Source organism: Pan troglodytes, chromosome 10 (assembly GCF_028858775.2).
Source record: "Pan troglodytes isolate AG18354 chromosome 10, NHGRI_mPanTro3-v2.0_pri, whole genome shotgun sequence".
Taxonomy (NCBI): Eukaryota; Metazoa; Chordata; class Mammalia; order Primates; family Hominidae; genus Pan; species Pan troglodytes.
In genome coordinates, this window is record NC_072408.2 from 119,662,854 (window position 1) to 119,677,500 (window position 14,647).

Here is a 14,647-nt window from a genome sequence, read left to right on the forward strand (position 1 = left end):
CAAAGTTAAACACGTTTCAATTATTTCACTCTTTTTTTTTTTTTGAGACCGAGTCTTGCTCTTTTGCCTAGGCTGGAGTGCAGTGGCACAATCTTGGCTCACTGCAACCTTCGCCTCCCAGGTTCAAGCGATTCTTTTGCCTCAGCCTCTAAATGGGGTTTCACCATGTTGGCCAGGCTGGTCTTGAACTCCTGACCTCAGGTGATCTGCCCACCTCGGCCTCCCAAAGTGCTGGGATTACAGGTGTGAGCCACTGCACCTGACCTGTTTTACTACATTTTGTTATTCTGTTATTTATGTCTATTATGCCTGTAAGGTGGAAATACTATATAAAGGTATGCTGCTGTACATTTCTTCCCAGCTCTTCGTTTAGTCACATCATGTTGGCATTTGAAATCAGCCTCCATGGGGCTCTTTCCCCAGAGAGTCAGTTGTTAAACATTTACCAGCACACCACTGCCTGAAGCCTCTGACCATGCAGGTCTTTTGTTTGTCTTTCCTGCAGATTTTCACTCATAATTACTTGCGCTTTGAATGCTCAGTCTGTGAGAATCCTAGGGACCTACCTTGGGAACATTTTTCTTCAGAGATATTTACACTTGCTTCTGCCAGGAGTGAGATGTTCTGGTCATCCAGAAACACTTTAGCTCCCTTTGAGGGTGCTGGCTGCATGTGAGGGTCTCCAATTCAGCTTCTGCACCCTGTCAGGAGCTCCACGTCAGCCCCTGGAATGTAATGTTGGTATTTGCAGTGGTTTATTGCTCACAGCTCCCTGTTCTGGATTCAGTTTGCTGGATTCCCTTTTTTAAAAATTGCTTTATAGAGGTAGAATTAATATAACTTCAACAGTACACAATTAGGGTAATTTAAAGCACAGTTTGATAATTTCATGTTTTTATTTTTTTAAAGACAGTGTCTCACTGTGTCACATAGGCTGGAGTGCAATAGCACAACCATAGCTCACTTTAGCTTTGACCGCCCAGGCTCAAACAATCCTCCTATCTTGGCTTCCTGAGAACCTGGGACCGTGGGTACACATTACTGCACCTGGATAAGTTTTTTTTTAAATAGAGATGAGGTCTTGCTATGTTGCCCAGGCTGGTTCCAAACTCCTGGCCTCCAGTGATCCTCCAGCCCTGGCCTCCCAAAATGCTGGAATTAATGGCATGAGCCACCATCAGCCATAAGAACATGTGTATACCCATGAAATCATCACAGTAATCAGGATAATGGACATATCCATCCATTGCCAAAACTTCTTTGTTACCCTTTATAGTTCCTCCTTCTTACCCCTCACTCTCCTCACCCATCCCTAAGTCATCATTATTTAGCAATAAATTTGTTTGCATTTTCTGGAATTTCATATAAATGGAATCATCCAGTGTGTACCCTTTTTGCAAGGGAGCTGTCTGTCTTCTTTCACTCAGTGTAATTATTTTGAGATCCAATCATACTGTTTTGTATATCAATAGTTCGTTTCTTTTAATTTCTGAATATTATTCCATTATGTGAATATGCCACAGTTCATTTACTCATTCATCCGTTGATGGACCATGGGTTTGGGCTAGTACAAATAAAACTTTGTATAGACACATACTTTCATTTCTTTGGGGTAATTACCTAAGAGTGGAGTGTTTCAGTCACATGGTGGATGTTGGTTTAACTTTTTAAGAAACTGTCAAACTGTTTTTCAAGTTTATTGTATCATTTAAAATTTCCACCAGAAGTAGATGAGAGTTCCAGCTTCCCTACCACCTCAGCAGCACTTGGTATGATCAGTCTTTTTAATTTTAACCTTCTTGATGTGTGTATAGTGGTATTTCATTGTGGTTTTAATTTGCATTTCCCTAATAATTAATGATGTTAGACATACTAATATAAAATTTTTTCATTCGTGTAACTTTTTGTTGAAGTATCTTTTTGTTGAAGTATCTTTTCAAATCTTTTGTCCATTTTTAAAATCAGGTAATTCATCTTCTTGTTATTAAGTTTTACAAGTTTTCTTATGTTATAGATAAAATCCCTCGTGGATATACATGTTACAAATACTCTCTCCAAGTCTGTTACTTACCTTTCCTTTTCCATAACAGAGTCTTTTGAAGAGAAAAAGTTTTTATTTTAATTCAATCTATTTGGTTTATTTGTTTAGAAAGGGAGAGGGATCTTGGAGAATTTCCTTACTTTCTAGAAATCCCAGAGCTGCATTTTTTTAAAGTTTGCTTTAATTTTTCTAGGATCTAATTTTATATTGGTGAAGGGTCTTTCTGAATATTTAGTCCACCCATATACTCCACAGCAAATGTCTCATGTCTGTTTACTACTTCTTCTATCTAATACCTCCTCCAGTTCTACAAGTTTGACAGTTTTGAAGACACTATTGAACTCTGTTCGCTTCCTTTTTTCATAGGAAATTGCTAGTTTCCAAAGCCCTTTTCATGATGTCTTCTTGGAGCCAAACTTATTTTACAGAGAATATTTCCTCAGCCAAAAAGTGTGTCTCTGTAAGATAAACAGTTGCCTGAAGGGTGGATGGGGTAAAATATTTATTTTATTTAAGAAATGTCAGTTAATTAAAATTCCATCCAGCAGAGTTTACTTTAGTCGATATGAAGCCAAACAATTTGCCTTACAATTAAATTAAAATTATCCAAACAGTCTGGACGCCATTTCATTAAAGCGCTCCTCGGCTCCCATGAAACATCTTGGCACTCTGAATGCATCTGGCTGCTTGATTGCTGCTGCCTCTTCTTCAGATATTAAAATTATTTTCCAATAAATGCGAATGGGTGAATTACAGTCATCACACATGCTATCTAGTCTGCTGCAGTGGTGGTGAACTAATGCAGACACTTATAATGTCTTTCTCCAGTAAATTAACAAATCTAGTCATAATTAACTGCTGGCTAGCCAGATACGCTTCCTGCTTTTGTTATTTTCAAATGTCTTTCTCTCTCACCCTCCTTAAATTTAATGATCATGTTTGAAACCAACAACAGGGGAATTTGAGAGAAATGAATGCGTCTTCTTCTTGCTTGGTTAGGGCAATGGTTCAGTTCTTCATGTTAAGAATACATGGGGAGAAATGCTGGTCTTTGACAGTTGATACTTCTATCTAGCATTTAAGTCAGCAAGCCAGAGAGTGCCAGACATGGAAGGAGGAAACTGAGGCACAAAGAGATGATATGACCTGCTTTTGGTTGCTTGCCTCATAATCGGAGATGCTGGTCTCCGGTCTAGAGTGGAAGAACTTGCTTCCCCAAACTGGGGAACTACAAGGTCTACTGTTCAGGGCCGATTGCTCTACCTAGTATGGTCCTTGTCCCCCAGGGTTTGAAATAACAGAAAGCAAGAATGATGATGGCCATGAGATCATTCAATGATTCCTTTTTAGTGCCCTTAAATCATTATTCAAATACATACACAATCAGCTCAGTTAATTAATAAGCCAAACTGGCTGGTCAATTTAATCAAAGATGTGGATTTCATAATGCTATGTTGAAGCAGCCTTGTTTTAGATATGCTGAAATAAGGTAATAATGGCTGAAACAAAACGGAAGTAGGTCATCATAATTCAAGCTACGTGAGTGTTGCGTCCAGACAGTGTAGATATTGTTATGATTTCTTACCTAACTTTATTCATTTTTTCTTTCTCTCCTTTCTCTGCCTTCCTTCAGTGATAAAGAACAGTGAGTATTTTATAACACTTATTTATTTATTTATTTTTTACAAACTGTATTTTATCTCTTTCTCTGATCAAGGTGGCTTGCCCCTAAAGAGAGATGGTTAAAAAAGGAACTAGCAAATTTTAAACATTTTTTTAAAAAGCTAAGTTAAAAAAAACACCCACACCCATCTTAGGAAAAAATATTTATAAAATTAAAAAAAAAACTCATACCAAACTTGATAAAAGGATGGAAGATTTTTCTTAGCCCTCAATTCTTGTTAGTGATTTGTAGGATTTCAGCAAGTTTATTGGCCACTCAGTGCCCTTGTTTCTGCAGCATTTTGCTGGAGAACACTGTTCTGCGATAAGGAAAATGTTAACTCTAATAACTGCTACCATGAATAAAAGATGACAATGAACAGGGCAGGGCTCTGGATTGTTATGTGCTGTACATTTGGTCTTTGTTGCCTGATCAGAGGTCATCCTGATTTCCCAGCAAAACACCTTTGAAGCAGAGACCCTATCTTTTCTCACAACTTTTGTGTTTTTAATTGGATTCATTTCCTAAACATGCATGACAGATTGGATGACGGGTCCAATAAATGAGCAACCAGACTGCAAAGCAGCCCCATCTTCAGTTGCGTGCACACATTCAGAAACTATGGAAAGTCATTTTTACCTCCCTCCCCGCAATCATGGGACTCTGGGACTCACGGTCCCTGTGGCCTGGGACACAGCCCTTCAACTCCTTGAGCCTTGGTTATCTTGTTTGTAAAATAGGCACAATAACCCTGCCCCTCCCTCCTCACTGGCTGGTGGTGGGATCAAATGAGATGTTTGCAGGAAAGCTTTATCAACTGTAAAGCTTAACCAAACAAAGTTAGATGAAGGTGTGAATTACAGCCTTGCCTTACCCTTATGTTTATATAGGACTCTTGCACAACTTTTTCAGCTTTTTTTGGAGAAAAATAACATTATCAGGTCCAGAATGCTCTAAAGATTTAGTTAACACAGCTAATACTTAGCCAGGAGACCCAGGAAAATTCTTCTCCCTGCCCGGTGCCTCAGTTTCTCCATCTGTCAGGTGGGAGCTTTGAACAAGCTGCCTTGTAAAGACTATTTGAATGCTCTACAAGCTCTGTTTTTGGCTGGCAAGACCCTGGACAGGCAAGATCTGCTTTCTATGAAATCATGAATATATTATTCAGACATGCTAGAGAGAGATGCTGAGTCATTGTCAGATGACAAATATGAACATCACCAGAGAGAAGTTCATGACTCCAAAAGGTCTCAGGGTTCTTAGAGGCTTCATGAATGCTGCAGGTTGAAAGGTAGCATGTTCATCCTCTTTCCCTCTGTCCTTCATCCCCAGGCTCCTCCCCTCCTTCCCTCCCTCCTTCCCCCCCCCTCCCTCCTTTCCTCCCTCCCTTCCTCCCTCCCTTCCTCTATTAATAAACACTTACCCCAAGTACCTACTAAATACCAAGCACCATGCTAAGCACCAGGGACACAGTTAGCCAAGTATAAAGATATGTCTAGTGGAGTCTACAAACAAATAAAGGGCCAGTCACCAACAAATACACTCTAGTATGTGCAGAGCTATAATCATAGAATCACAGTGAACTGTGGAGCACAAAGACAGTCACCTAGCTCAGACCTGAGGGTGATGATGGAGAGCTTCCTGGAAGAAGTGATGTGTAAGCTGAGACCAGGAGAGGGAGGAGCACTACGTGGAGGAGACAGAGGAGTTCCCAGTGGGGGACATGGCATCTGCCAAGCCCAACTGTGAGAGAGAACATGGGATTTTATAAGAACAGAATGGAATTCAGTCTGGCTAAAAAGATTAACAGGACCCCCATGTCCCGTTGGCATTCTGAGGATGTGGGGGACCTACAGCATCCCTTCTGCACTCCCATTAGTCTGGTTGGGGTAAATTTCATCCAAAGGGGCCTTTATACCAGCTGGGCATGGGCAAAACGTTCTGTGGTGTGGCTGCCCCTCCTTTCCTTCAGGATTCATTAAAATCCCATTCACTGTGCTATAAAGAGACTTCCTGCAGACACCTGCCCATGTTGGCATCCAAGGGGAAGGGAGGGGGAGAAGGAGAAAGAAAAGAAAAAGGATTAATTTTCTGCACACCTCTGCTTTTGAATGCTTCAGAGCCTTCATGCCCCGACAGCATTTCCATCATCCCACTCCTTTAGGGAGTTATAATTTATTAATAGAGACATCTGGCAAGTATTTATTATGTGACTATTGTGTGCATGCAATGAAGAATCAAGGTGGGAGGCAGGAAAGATATGGGAGGCTGTCCTTTGCAGTATTTCAGGGGGAAACATCTATGAGGGGCTTCCACCTGGAGTCTGGGCTAATTTCCTTTTGTCTCGGGGTCCACCGATGCTGGCCTTGGTGGGTGGCTTCATTCTGACCCCTCGTGGTGCACCAGAGCAGGTGCCTTCAGGTAGCAGATGAAGCACATTGAGAAGGCCGGGGCCGGTTTCTCAAGTCTTGGACCATCCTCTCTCCAGTCATGATTCTTGGCAATTCCCTTTCTCCTTGTGAGTCTCAGGCATCTGGGAAAATGAGCAGGTTACCTACAGTGGTCTTTAGACTTTTTCTTAGCAGTGAAAGTCTTTCTTTGAATAATATTTTATTCAGAAGCTAAATATTTGAGGCAGATAAGAGTGGAGCTGGATAAAGACCTTTAGTGGCTGAAAGCATTAAAAATATCATGGTAAACATTATACAACTGGAATTTAACATAATGCTAAACTGTAAAATAAGTGTAGGAAGTCTAACAAGTTTCACTCTTTTTTTTCTTTTTTCTTTTTTTGCCACGGTGAATAATGTATCAGTTAGCTTTCGCTGTGTAACAAACCATCTTAAAACTCAGTGACTTAGAACAGTTACTTGTTCTCAGGGATCTGGGCTTGGTGAGTGGCTCTGTGGACTTTGGCTAGGCTCATTTATGCATCAAAGGGTTGGCTGATCTAAGATGCCAGTGGCTGGAATGATACATTCTTTTCCACATGCCTCACCTTCCAACAGGATATCCTGGGTTTTCTCATGGTGATGACAGGGTATAAGAGTAAACAGAAACACACAAGGCCTTTGGAGGCATTGCCTCTGGACTAGTGCAACATCACTCCCCTGCATTTTATTTCCCACAGCAAGTCCTAAGTCTTGGCTAGATTTAAGGAGTAGGAAAATAGACTCTAGAGCCAGACGTGGTGGCTCATGCCCAGAATCCCAGCACTTTGGGAGGTCGAGGCAGGCAGAGAGCTTGAGGTCAGGAATTCGAGACCAGCCTGGCCAACATGGTGAAATCCTGTCTCTACTAAAAACACAAAACACTAACTGGGTGTGGTGGTGCATGCCTGTAGTCCCAGCTACTCAGGAGGCTGACACAGGAGAATTGCTTGAACCCAGGAGGTGGAGGTTGCGGTGAGCCAAGACTGTGCCACTGCACTCCAGCCTGGGCAACCAAGTGAGACATCATCTCAAAAAAAAAGAAAAGAAAAGAAGATAGACCCTGACTCTTTGGTGATCAATTTCAAATTCACATGGCATAGGGCATGGATACAGAGCAGAGTGAAATATTAGGGACATCCTTATAATAAACCATATTTCATGCTTTTACTAAAATATTAAATATTAATTTTTCCCCCAATGTTTGTCTCTTTTTTTCTTTCTAAATTTTTAAAATTTTTTGACATAAAATAGTTTACATATTTTTGGGGTACATGTGATATTTTTGTACCTATATACAATGTGGAATAATCAAATCAGGGTAATGGAAATATGCATCACCTCAAACATTTATCATTTATTTGTGTTGAGAACATTTTAATTCTAATCTTCTAGTTATTTTGAAATATACAATAAAATATTGTTAACTGTAGTCATCCTATTCATTGTGCTACCAAATATTAGATCCTATTCCTTCTATCTATGAGTATTTTTGTACCCATTAACCATCCCGACTTTATTCCTTCCTTCCCTGGAAATGCAAATTCTCAAGCCCCACCGCAGACCTTCTGAACCCAAATTTCCGCAAAAGGCCCAGAAATCCGCATTCTGGCTGGCTCACCAAGTGGATCTTGGGCGTGCTAAAGTGTGAGAAGTGATGAACTCTATCACAGGCTGCCCCTCTGCACTGCCCAGAGGCTTGCATAGGTTCAGACCAGTACCCAGATGGGGTTTACATTATCTTTTCCCAGTAAAGGTGTTTAGGTTCTACAGTGGGCAGTAAAATACCTTCTAAAATAATAATAGGTGTATTTCGGGTAGGGGCATACAACCAATTCCCCGTTTCCACCTCAAAGGCAGCTCTGAGCCTTTCTTCCTGCAGCCAGGACATGGCACATTGTTCTTTGCAGATTAGCCAGCGGTAGACAGGCCCTAGAGAGCCCCCAAGTTCTTCATCATCTGGGGGAAATGTGCTTGTTTCCATTCCCATTCACATCACACACACCATCAGCATTTTAAGCCAGTGATGGGCTCTTGGTGTCTCTATACTTTACATTCCCCTAATTAGACCAATCTACTGTGATCCTCAGAATGAAGCCCTGTTAAGCTTGGTGTGGTGATGCACACCTCTAGTCTCAGCTACTTGGAAGGCTGAGGTGGGAGGATTGCTTAAACCCAGAAGCTCAAATCCAGCATGGGCAACATAACAAGACCTTGTTTCTTAAAAAAAAAAAAAAAAGCCTCGTTGGAAAAAATATACAAACAAAAAAGATATTTGGAACCAACAGTCAAAGTTCCTGAGATTCATGCTTCCTCTAAACTCAAGAGCCACGGATAGTTAAGATGAGGGGTGCAGGGGGTCTGGAAGAGTTGACTATGGCCTGGGAGATAGAACGTGAGATTGGACCATCTGGCTGCCTTTTAGAAGGGCAGGATAGCATGGTGATTCGGAACGCAAGACATCCCTCCTGGAGTCGGCTTTGCTACTTCAAGCTGTGTGGCCTTAGGCAAGTGATTAACCTCTCTGAACCTTGGTACACTCGAGAGGAGAATAATGTTTACCTCATAAGATATTGCAAAAATTCAACAAGAGAGTAAATGTAAACCCTATGATATAAATATTATTAACTCCATTTGACAGGTGGATATTAGAGTCCAGAGAGATAGAATACTTTCCCCAAAGTCACAGAGTGCCAGGGTTTGAATGCAGATTGATCTGAATCTAAAGCTTGAGTTTTTTTGGTTTTTTTTTTTTCCATTGCATCCTAATATCTCAGTAGATTCTGGTCTGGGGTTAGTGTATCCAGATTGAGAAAGGAAATCTGGGAGCTGCAGGAAGGATTGGTCCAGGTTTCTGAAAGTTCATCTTCTCCAGCATTCATTCCTGCCACTTAAAGTCAGCTAGGTTAGTTGGTCTCTCTCTCCTTCTCTCTCTCTCTGTCTGTCTGTCTCTCTGTCTCTCTCTCCTGAATAGCTAAATCAACTAGGCTCATGTTTGTGCAGATGGGCAAGGAATTGATTTGGACACTGCTACTACCATGACTTTGAGGTGTCAAAGAGTTTCCTGATTTCAAATGCCAGTCAGTGATCCAGGCTGTGCGTTTTGTTTCATTCCATTGGGTTCTTCCCACCCCTGGGTCAGTGACTCATTGTCTTCCCTACTCTTCCCTATCAAAACATTCTATTCATTCATTCTTTCTTCCATTCAGATTCAGTGCCCACTATATGTGCAGTGCTATTAGGTAATTTTTCACTGAATTGCCACTGTGGCAAGGATTTGACACACAGTTTCATACCAAAAATATTTAATAATAAGAAAAAGAAAACACAAGTTCAGCTTTTTGGAGCATTTACCAAGTCCTAGGATCTACACTAAACACTTTATATACATGGTCTAGTTGACCCTCATATGAGCTTGATGAGCTCACCAGTAAGTATTCCCTTTAACAGATGAGGAAACTAAGGCTCAGAGATGCTATGTAACCTGTTCCTAAGGTTGCACATCCAGGCAGGGCAGTGCCAGAAAAGGAATCAGAGCTATATGACCCCAAAGCCTACTCCTGCGTCCCCTCTCTTAGGTTACTGTATCTTCATAGCAGCCAGGGCTGTCATTGTAGGCAGCCACCAGGTCTGCTTAGGTTGAAGGGCTACTCTGCCAGCAGCTAGCTAATGAGTTACTGTGAAAATGCCGGTACTTGCCTGGAGAGGCCGTCCCATGAAATGTGGAGCACGTATCAGTTTGCTTGCAAAGTTCCTGGTGCAATTCATCCCTCACTAAAAAGTTAGGGCATCCTGGTAGATTAAGAGGATGGTCACAATAGCAAGGGCTGCTGTGTCCTGGGCACTTGGCATGCACTTTCACATTTAATCTTCCCAAGGGCCCTGTGATGCATGCCCTATTAACATTCTCAATTGACAGACCAGGAAACTGAGCTGCAGAGTAGAGCAGAGGCCCAGCACATACTGCCAAGAAGTGTCAGACCCAGGATTCCACTCATTAACTCTGCCAAGTCAACAAGGGCTCAAATTGGCACATAGTAGGCCCTCTGGGTATTTTCTGGATTGGATACAATTCTCTAACTTGTCCAAGGGGAGCAATACTTTGGTCTCCGGCTTCGGTCTTTAACAAGATCCCAAAACTGGACACAGAGCTGCCATCCTGTATCCAGAAGCCCTTGGCAAGGGTCTTATCCCAAGGACCGATTCTTGAGGCCCTCGTGCCCACATCGCTCCTCGACTCAGGAAGACCTAAACAAGCCCATTCTGTCCCCTGAGAGCAAAAGCTTTGGTCTGAAAAACTGATCTTGTTTCTGTCTGTTTGCTTCTGGAATTAAAACATGAAAATCCACAGGAGGCTTGCAGGTTCCCACTGAGACCAATCGGCGACATTTTCAAACACGATGAGCTGTTTGTCAACTACGTGTTCTGGAGCAGAGGATGGGGGAAGGGTTTGGAAAGGTGCCAGCAGCCTCCAGCAGGGCTGCTCATCTGCAGTCTGCAGATGGAGGCAATTATCCTAGGCGGGGCCTCTCGGGGACCCCCAGCCCTGCTTATGTCTCTGGAGCCATGTGCGTTCAGATGCTTGCATTTCCTGTGCACAATAACACGGCAATGGTGTGGTGGTGGGGTGTGAGCCATTGACTTTAGGTCAGGCTGGCTCCTGACCAGATTGTAAGCTGCAGGAATGTGTCCTTGGAGGGTCTTCACTGGGAACTAGGCCTAGAATCTCACATGTGTTCAGTTTTGGTCACTGAGCTGCTTTGTAATGGCAGGAAATAAATAAAGGGGGATCAGCAGAGAAATCCAGGAAGAGACGTGGCGGCAAATAAGGGAGAATTAGGGGCAGGTGAAGTGTCCATTTCCATGAAAACTGGTGAGACTCGGGAGTGGCTGAATTCCATTATGACTGGGGCTCTTCGGGAAGGGTAGGTGATCGTCATTACACAGGAGTCCACTGTATCCTTTAAAAGTAATGGGAAGAAACAGCAGGCTGAGGGATATTGGCACACCAAATGGAAGATCTTCCCAACAGCATGGCACAGGCTCTGCATAAAGAGAGTGAGGCCTCCATCACAGGAGGCATTCAAGCAAGGATGGAAGGATATCTGTCAGGAATGCCACAGCAGGCAGATTTTAAAGTGATCCCCACCTCTTGGTGTTCATGCCTTTGTGTAATGCCCTGACCCTGAGTGTGGGCAGGACCTGAGCCTTGCTTCTAGCCTATAGAATACAGCAAAGGGGATGAGCTGTCACTCTTGGGATCACATTATGTTATGTAAGACTCTGTCTCGGGTGACAAGAGCTAGAGATGCTCCTTGTGGACTTGATGAAGGAAGTGGCCCACAGGATGGGATCAGAGAGGTCCACATGATTAGGAAATGTAGGCAGCCTCTAGTAGCTGGGGTAGGGACTCTCTCAACAGCCAACAAAAGGCCATGGCCCTCAGTCATACAGCTGCAAGCAAATTAATTCTGCCAATGACACAAATTTGCTTAGAAGCTAATTCTTCCCCTATCAAGCCTCCAGATGAGAACATGGCCCAGCCCATACCTTGATTGCAGCCTTGTGAAATCCTGAGCAGAAGACCCAGTTAAGCCAAGCCCAGCCTCCTGACCCCTAGAAACTGTGAGAAAATAAATGTGTGTTAGTTTAAGCCCCCACATTTGTAAGAATGTGTCATGCAGCAGTAGAACATGAATCCAGACACTGTGGGGAGGGTGCTACCAGTCTGTCTCTATCATCCTGCTGGACTGGGTTTCCTAGTTATCTGATAACAAATCATCTCAAAAAAGTGGCTTAAAATTATAGAAACCATTGATTATTCCTCACAATTTCTGTGAGTAGGAATAGGAGGGTGGCTTGGCTGGGCAGCCCTGGCACAAGGTCATTCATGCAGCTGCAGACATGTCACCTGGGGCAGCAGTTATCTGAAGGCTTCATAGGGGATTGAGGAGCCACTCATGTAGCTGGCAGTTTGGTGCTAGCTGTTGGCTGGGGGCCTCATTTCCCCTCCACGTGGGCCTCTCCATGGGGCTGTTTGAGTGTCCTCACAACATGGCGGCTGGCCAAGAGACCAGGGTGGATGCTTCAGTGTCTTTTATGACTTGGAAGCCACACAGCATCACTTCCACTGTATTTAGTTGGTCACACCGGATCAGCCTTGATTCAGTATGGGAGGGGACTACACACAGGAGGGTATGAATAACAGGAGGCAGGGACCTCTGGGGACCATCCTAGAAGCTGGCCACCATACTGGTCTTCTTTCCCTCTAGCATGCTGCCTGCTTGCTCTACTCCAGCCTTTTTGCAGAGACCATTCCCTTTGCCAGACTCAATCTCTCCCCTCCCTTCCATCACGCCTTCAGCTTATCTTTGAGGTCTCAGCAGGAATCAGCCATGACTTTGTGGGGCCCAAAGCTTATATACTTAAGGGGCCCTCTTCAAGATCAAAAAGACAAAACCAGCTTGCTTCTGCAAACTTTCCTGATCACATGACCATTGCTAGGGCCCATCCTAGGGCCTCGGGAGGTGCCTGTGCGAACAGGGGGCCCTGAAGCTTCATCTTCACCAGGATCACAATGAATTCTCCTCACTTGCTCAAGAAGCTCTGCCCAATCTCTAGGCTGAGTAACCTCCATTGCTTCTGTCTCCCTGCATGTCACCTGTATAATTAGGCATTTAACATCTCCTTTGGCCACTAGGGACCAGGTCTTATTCAAAAACTCTTTTTATGTACTTGCTGTCAGAGAATGATCTAAATGCATGGACACAATAGAGAACCAGGGCCAGATAAGGTCCGTGCCATCCTGTAATCTATGTTCTGGTGGGAGATAAAGGGGCAATAAATATATAACAAGAAAAAATTTAAAAGATAACTTCAGCTAGAGACGGGTGCAATGGAGAAAGTGAACCAGGGCAATGAGAGATCAAAGACAGCCTCTCTGAGACCAGGATGATGAGAGGGAAGATCCAGGGAGATAAGTGTTCCTGGCAGGGGGAACAGCAAGTGCAAAGGCCCTGAGGCAAAAAGAAGACTTGGGCGTTTAAGATTGAGCAGAGAGGCCAGTGCAGCTGGAGCCTAGTGACAAGGGAGAGCAAGGGGCAATGAGGACAGAGGGGCAGGTAAAGGACGGACCAGGTAAGACTTTGCAGAATAAGCAAGAAGTCTGGATTTTATTTTTATTAAGGTAAAATTCACATACCCTAAAAGTAATCATTGTAAAGCATACAATTCAGTGGCATTTAGTATCTTCGCAATGTTGTGCAACCATCCCTTCTGCCTAATTCTGAGTTTTATTCTAAGTCAATGAGACACCACTGGAGAGTTCTGAGCAAGGGATTTGAGCAGTGTTATCATGTGCTCATCCCAGAGGCATCCCATCCAAGGCCACGCGTGGGAAGGCAAGGTGTGTTTCCACCAGAATTTCCCCAGGCCGCATCCTCCTTCCCTTTCTGGAAACAAGACTTGCCACAAGACATCTGCTTCCCTTTTCCTTCAAACTCTTCCTTCTCTGCTCTTCAGAGCAAGCTAGCTAAGGTGGGGGGATGGCAGAAGATGGGGAGGAGGGAGGAAGATGGGCTTTTAATTTCCAGCTTCCAATGTCAAAAGGCAATTTCATGCCTACTGCTGTGATTAGGCCAGCAGAAGGGACCAAGCCTGGCGGCTAATGGGGGGCTGGCTCCTGAGGATTCAGAGTTCCTGATTTTTTTCCCTCATAGGGACAAGAATTTCTAGTGGTGTTTAACCCTGCCTTCCACTCCAGTGATGCATCTCAGAGCCTTGGGTCATGGACCATGGTGTTAGTGGAGAGGATACTAATTTGTCATAGACCACAGCCTTAACTCTGTTCCCAGCAGCCTCTGATTCTCTGAACCATTGCCGGGGCCACAGATCCCATTCTTTCCGTCTCATGGAGGGTAAATGTGCAGGCTGCCCAGGTCTGAATCCTGCCGCTGCCACTTGCCAGCCATGCATCCTTGAGCAAGTGCTCTAATTTCTCCATGCCTCAGCCTCCTCACCAGGAAATAGGGACACAAACAGCCCCTGCCTTGTAGGGGTGATGTGAGGATTGAATGAGGTAATGCAGGCACACAGGGGACTTACATGAGAGATAATAAGCTGAGGCGGGCACACAGTGGGCATGTGTGAGAGATAATTAGGTAATGTGGGCACCAATAGATGTTATGTCAGTGTTCGCTTAAAAAGAAAAGGCAAAAAGAACACAAGATAGAACCCAAAATGTTACCAGAGACTTCGAGGCTGGAAATCTAGACATTTATGTGAATTCAAGAGATTTTTGGAAACCTAGTTGGCAACCAGTTTAAACTTATTTTAAAAAACTATGTGGCCCCCAAAAGCCATCTCTCTGCCAGGCAGATGCTGTGGTCAACCTGGGACCCAGGACTTCAGACTTCCTGTCCTGAATCATTTCCACTCCAGTTGTAGAAGTCTACTGTTCTGGAATCTTTTTCGAAATATCTTTACCCTCCAGGTTTCCATGAGCTTGCTGAAAAT

General features: G+C 43.7%; 1 protein-coding gene across 12 annotated transcripts in view; it reads left to right on the forward strand.

Moving 5' to 3' along the window:
- The window catches only part of RPH3A (rabphilin 3A), a 320,776-nt gene that overhangs the window by 251,823 nt on the left and 54,306 nt on the right, over positions 1-14,647 (forward strand). For 9 of the 12 annotated variants that reach the window (XM_054663620.2, XM_054663617.2, XM_063786060.1 and 6 more), the window contains one exon: positions 3,675-3,686. The exons of the other annotated variants lie outside the window; for them this stretch is intronic. In XM_054663620.2, coding sequence (XP_054519595.1) covers positions 3,675-3,686 — 12 coding nt within the window. The remainder of the gene's footprint in view (positions 1-3,674; positions 3,687-14,647) is intronic. 12 annotated transcript variants of the gene reach the window in all.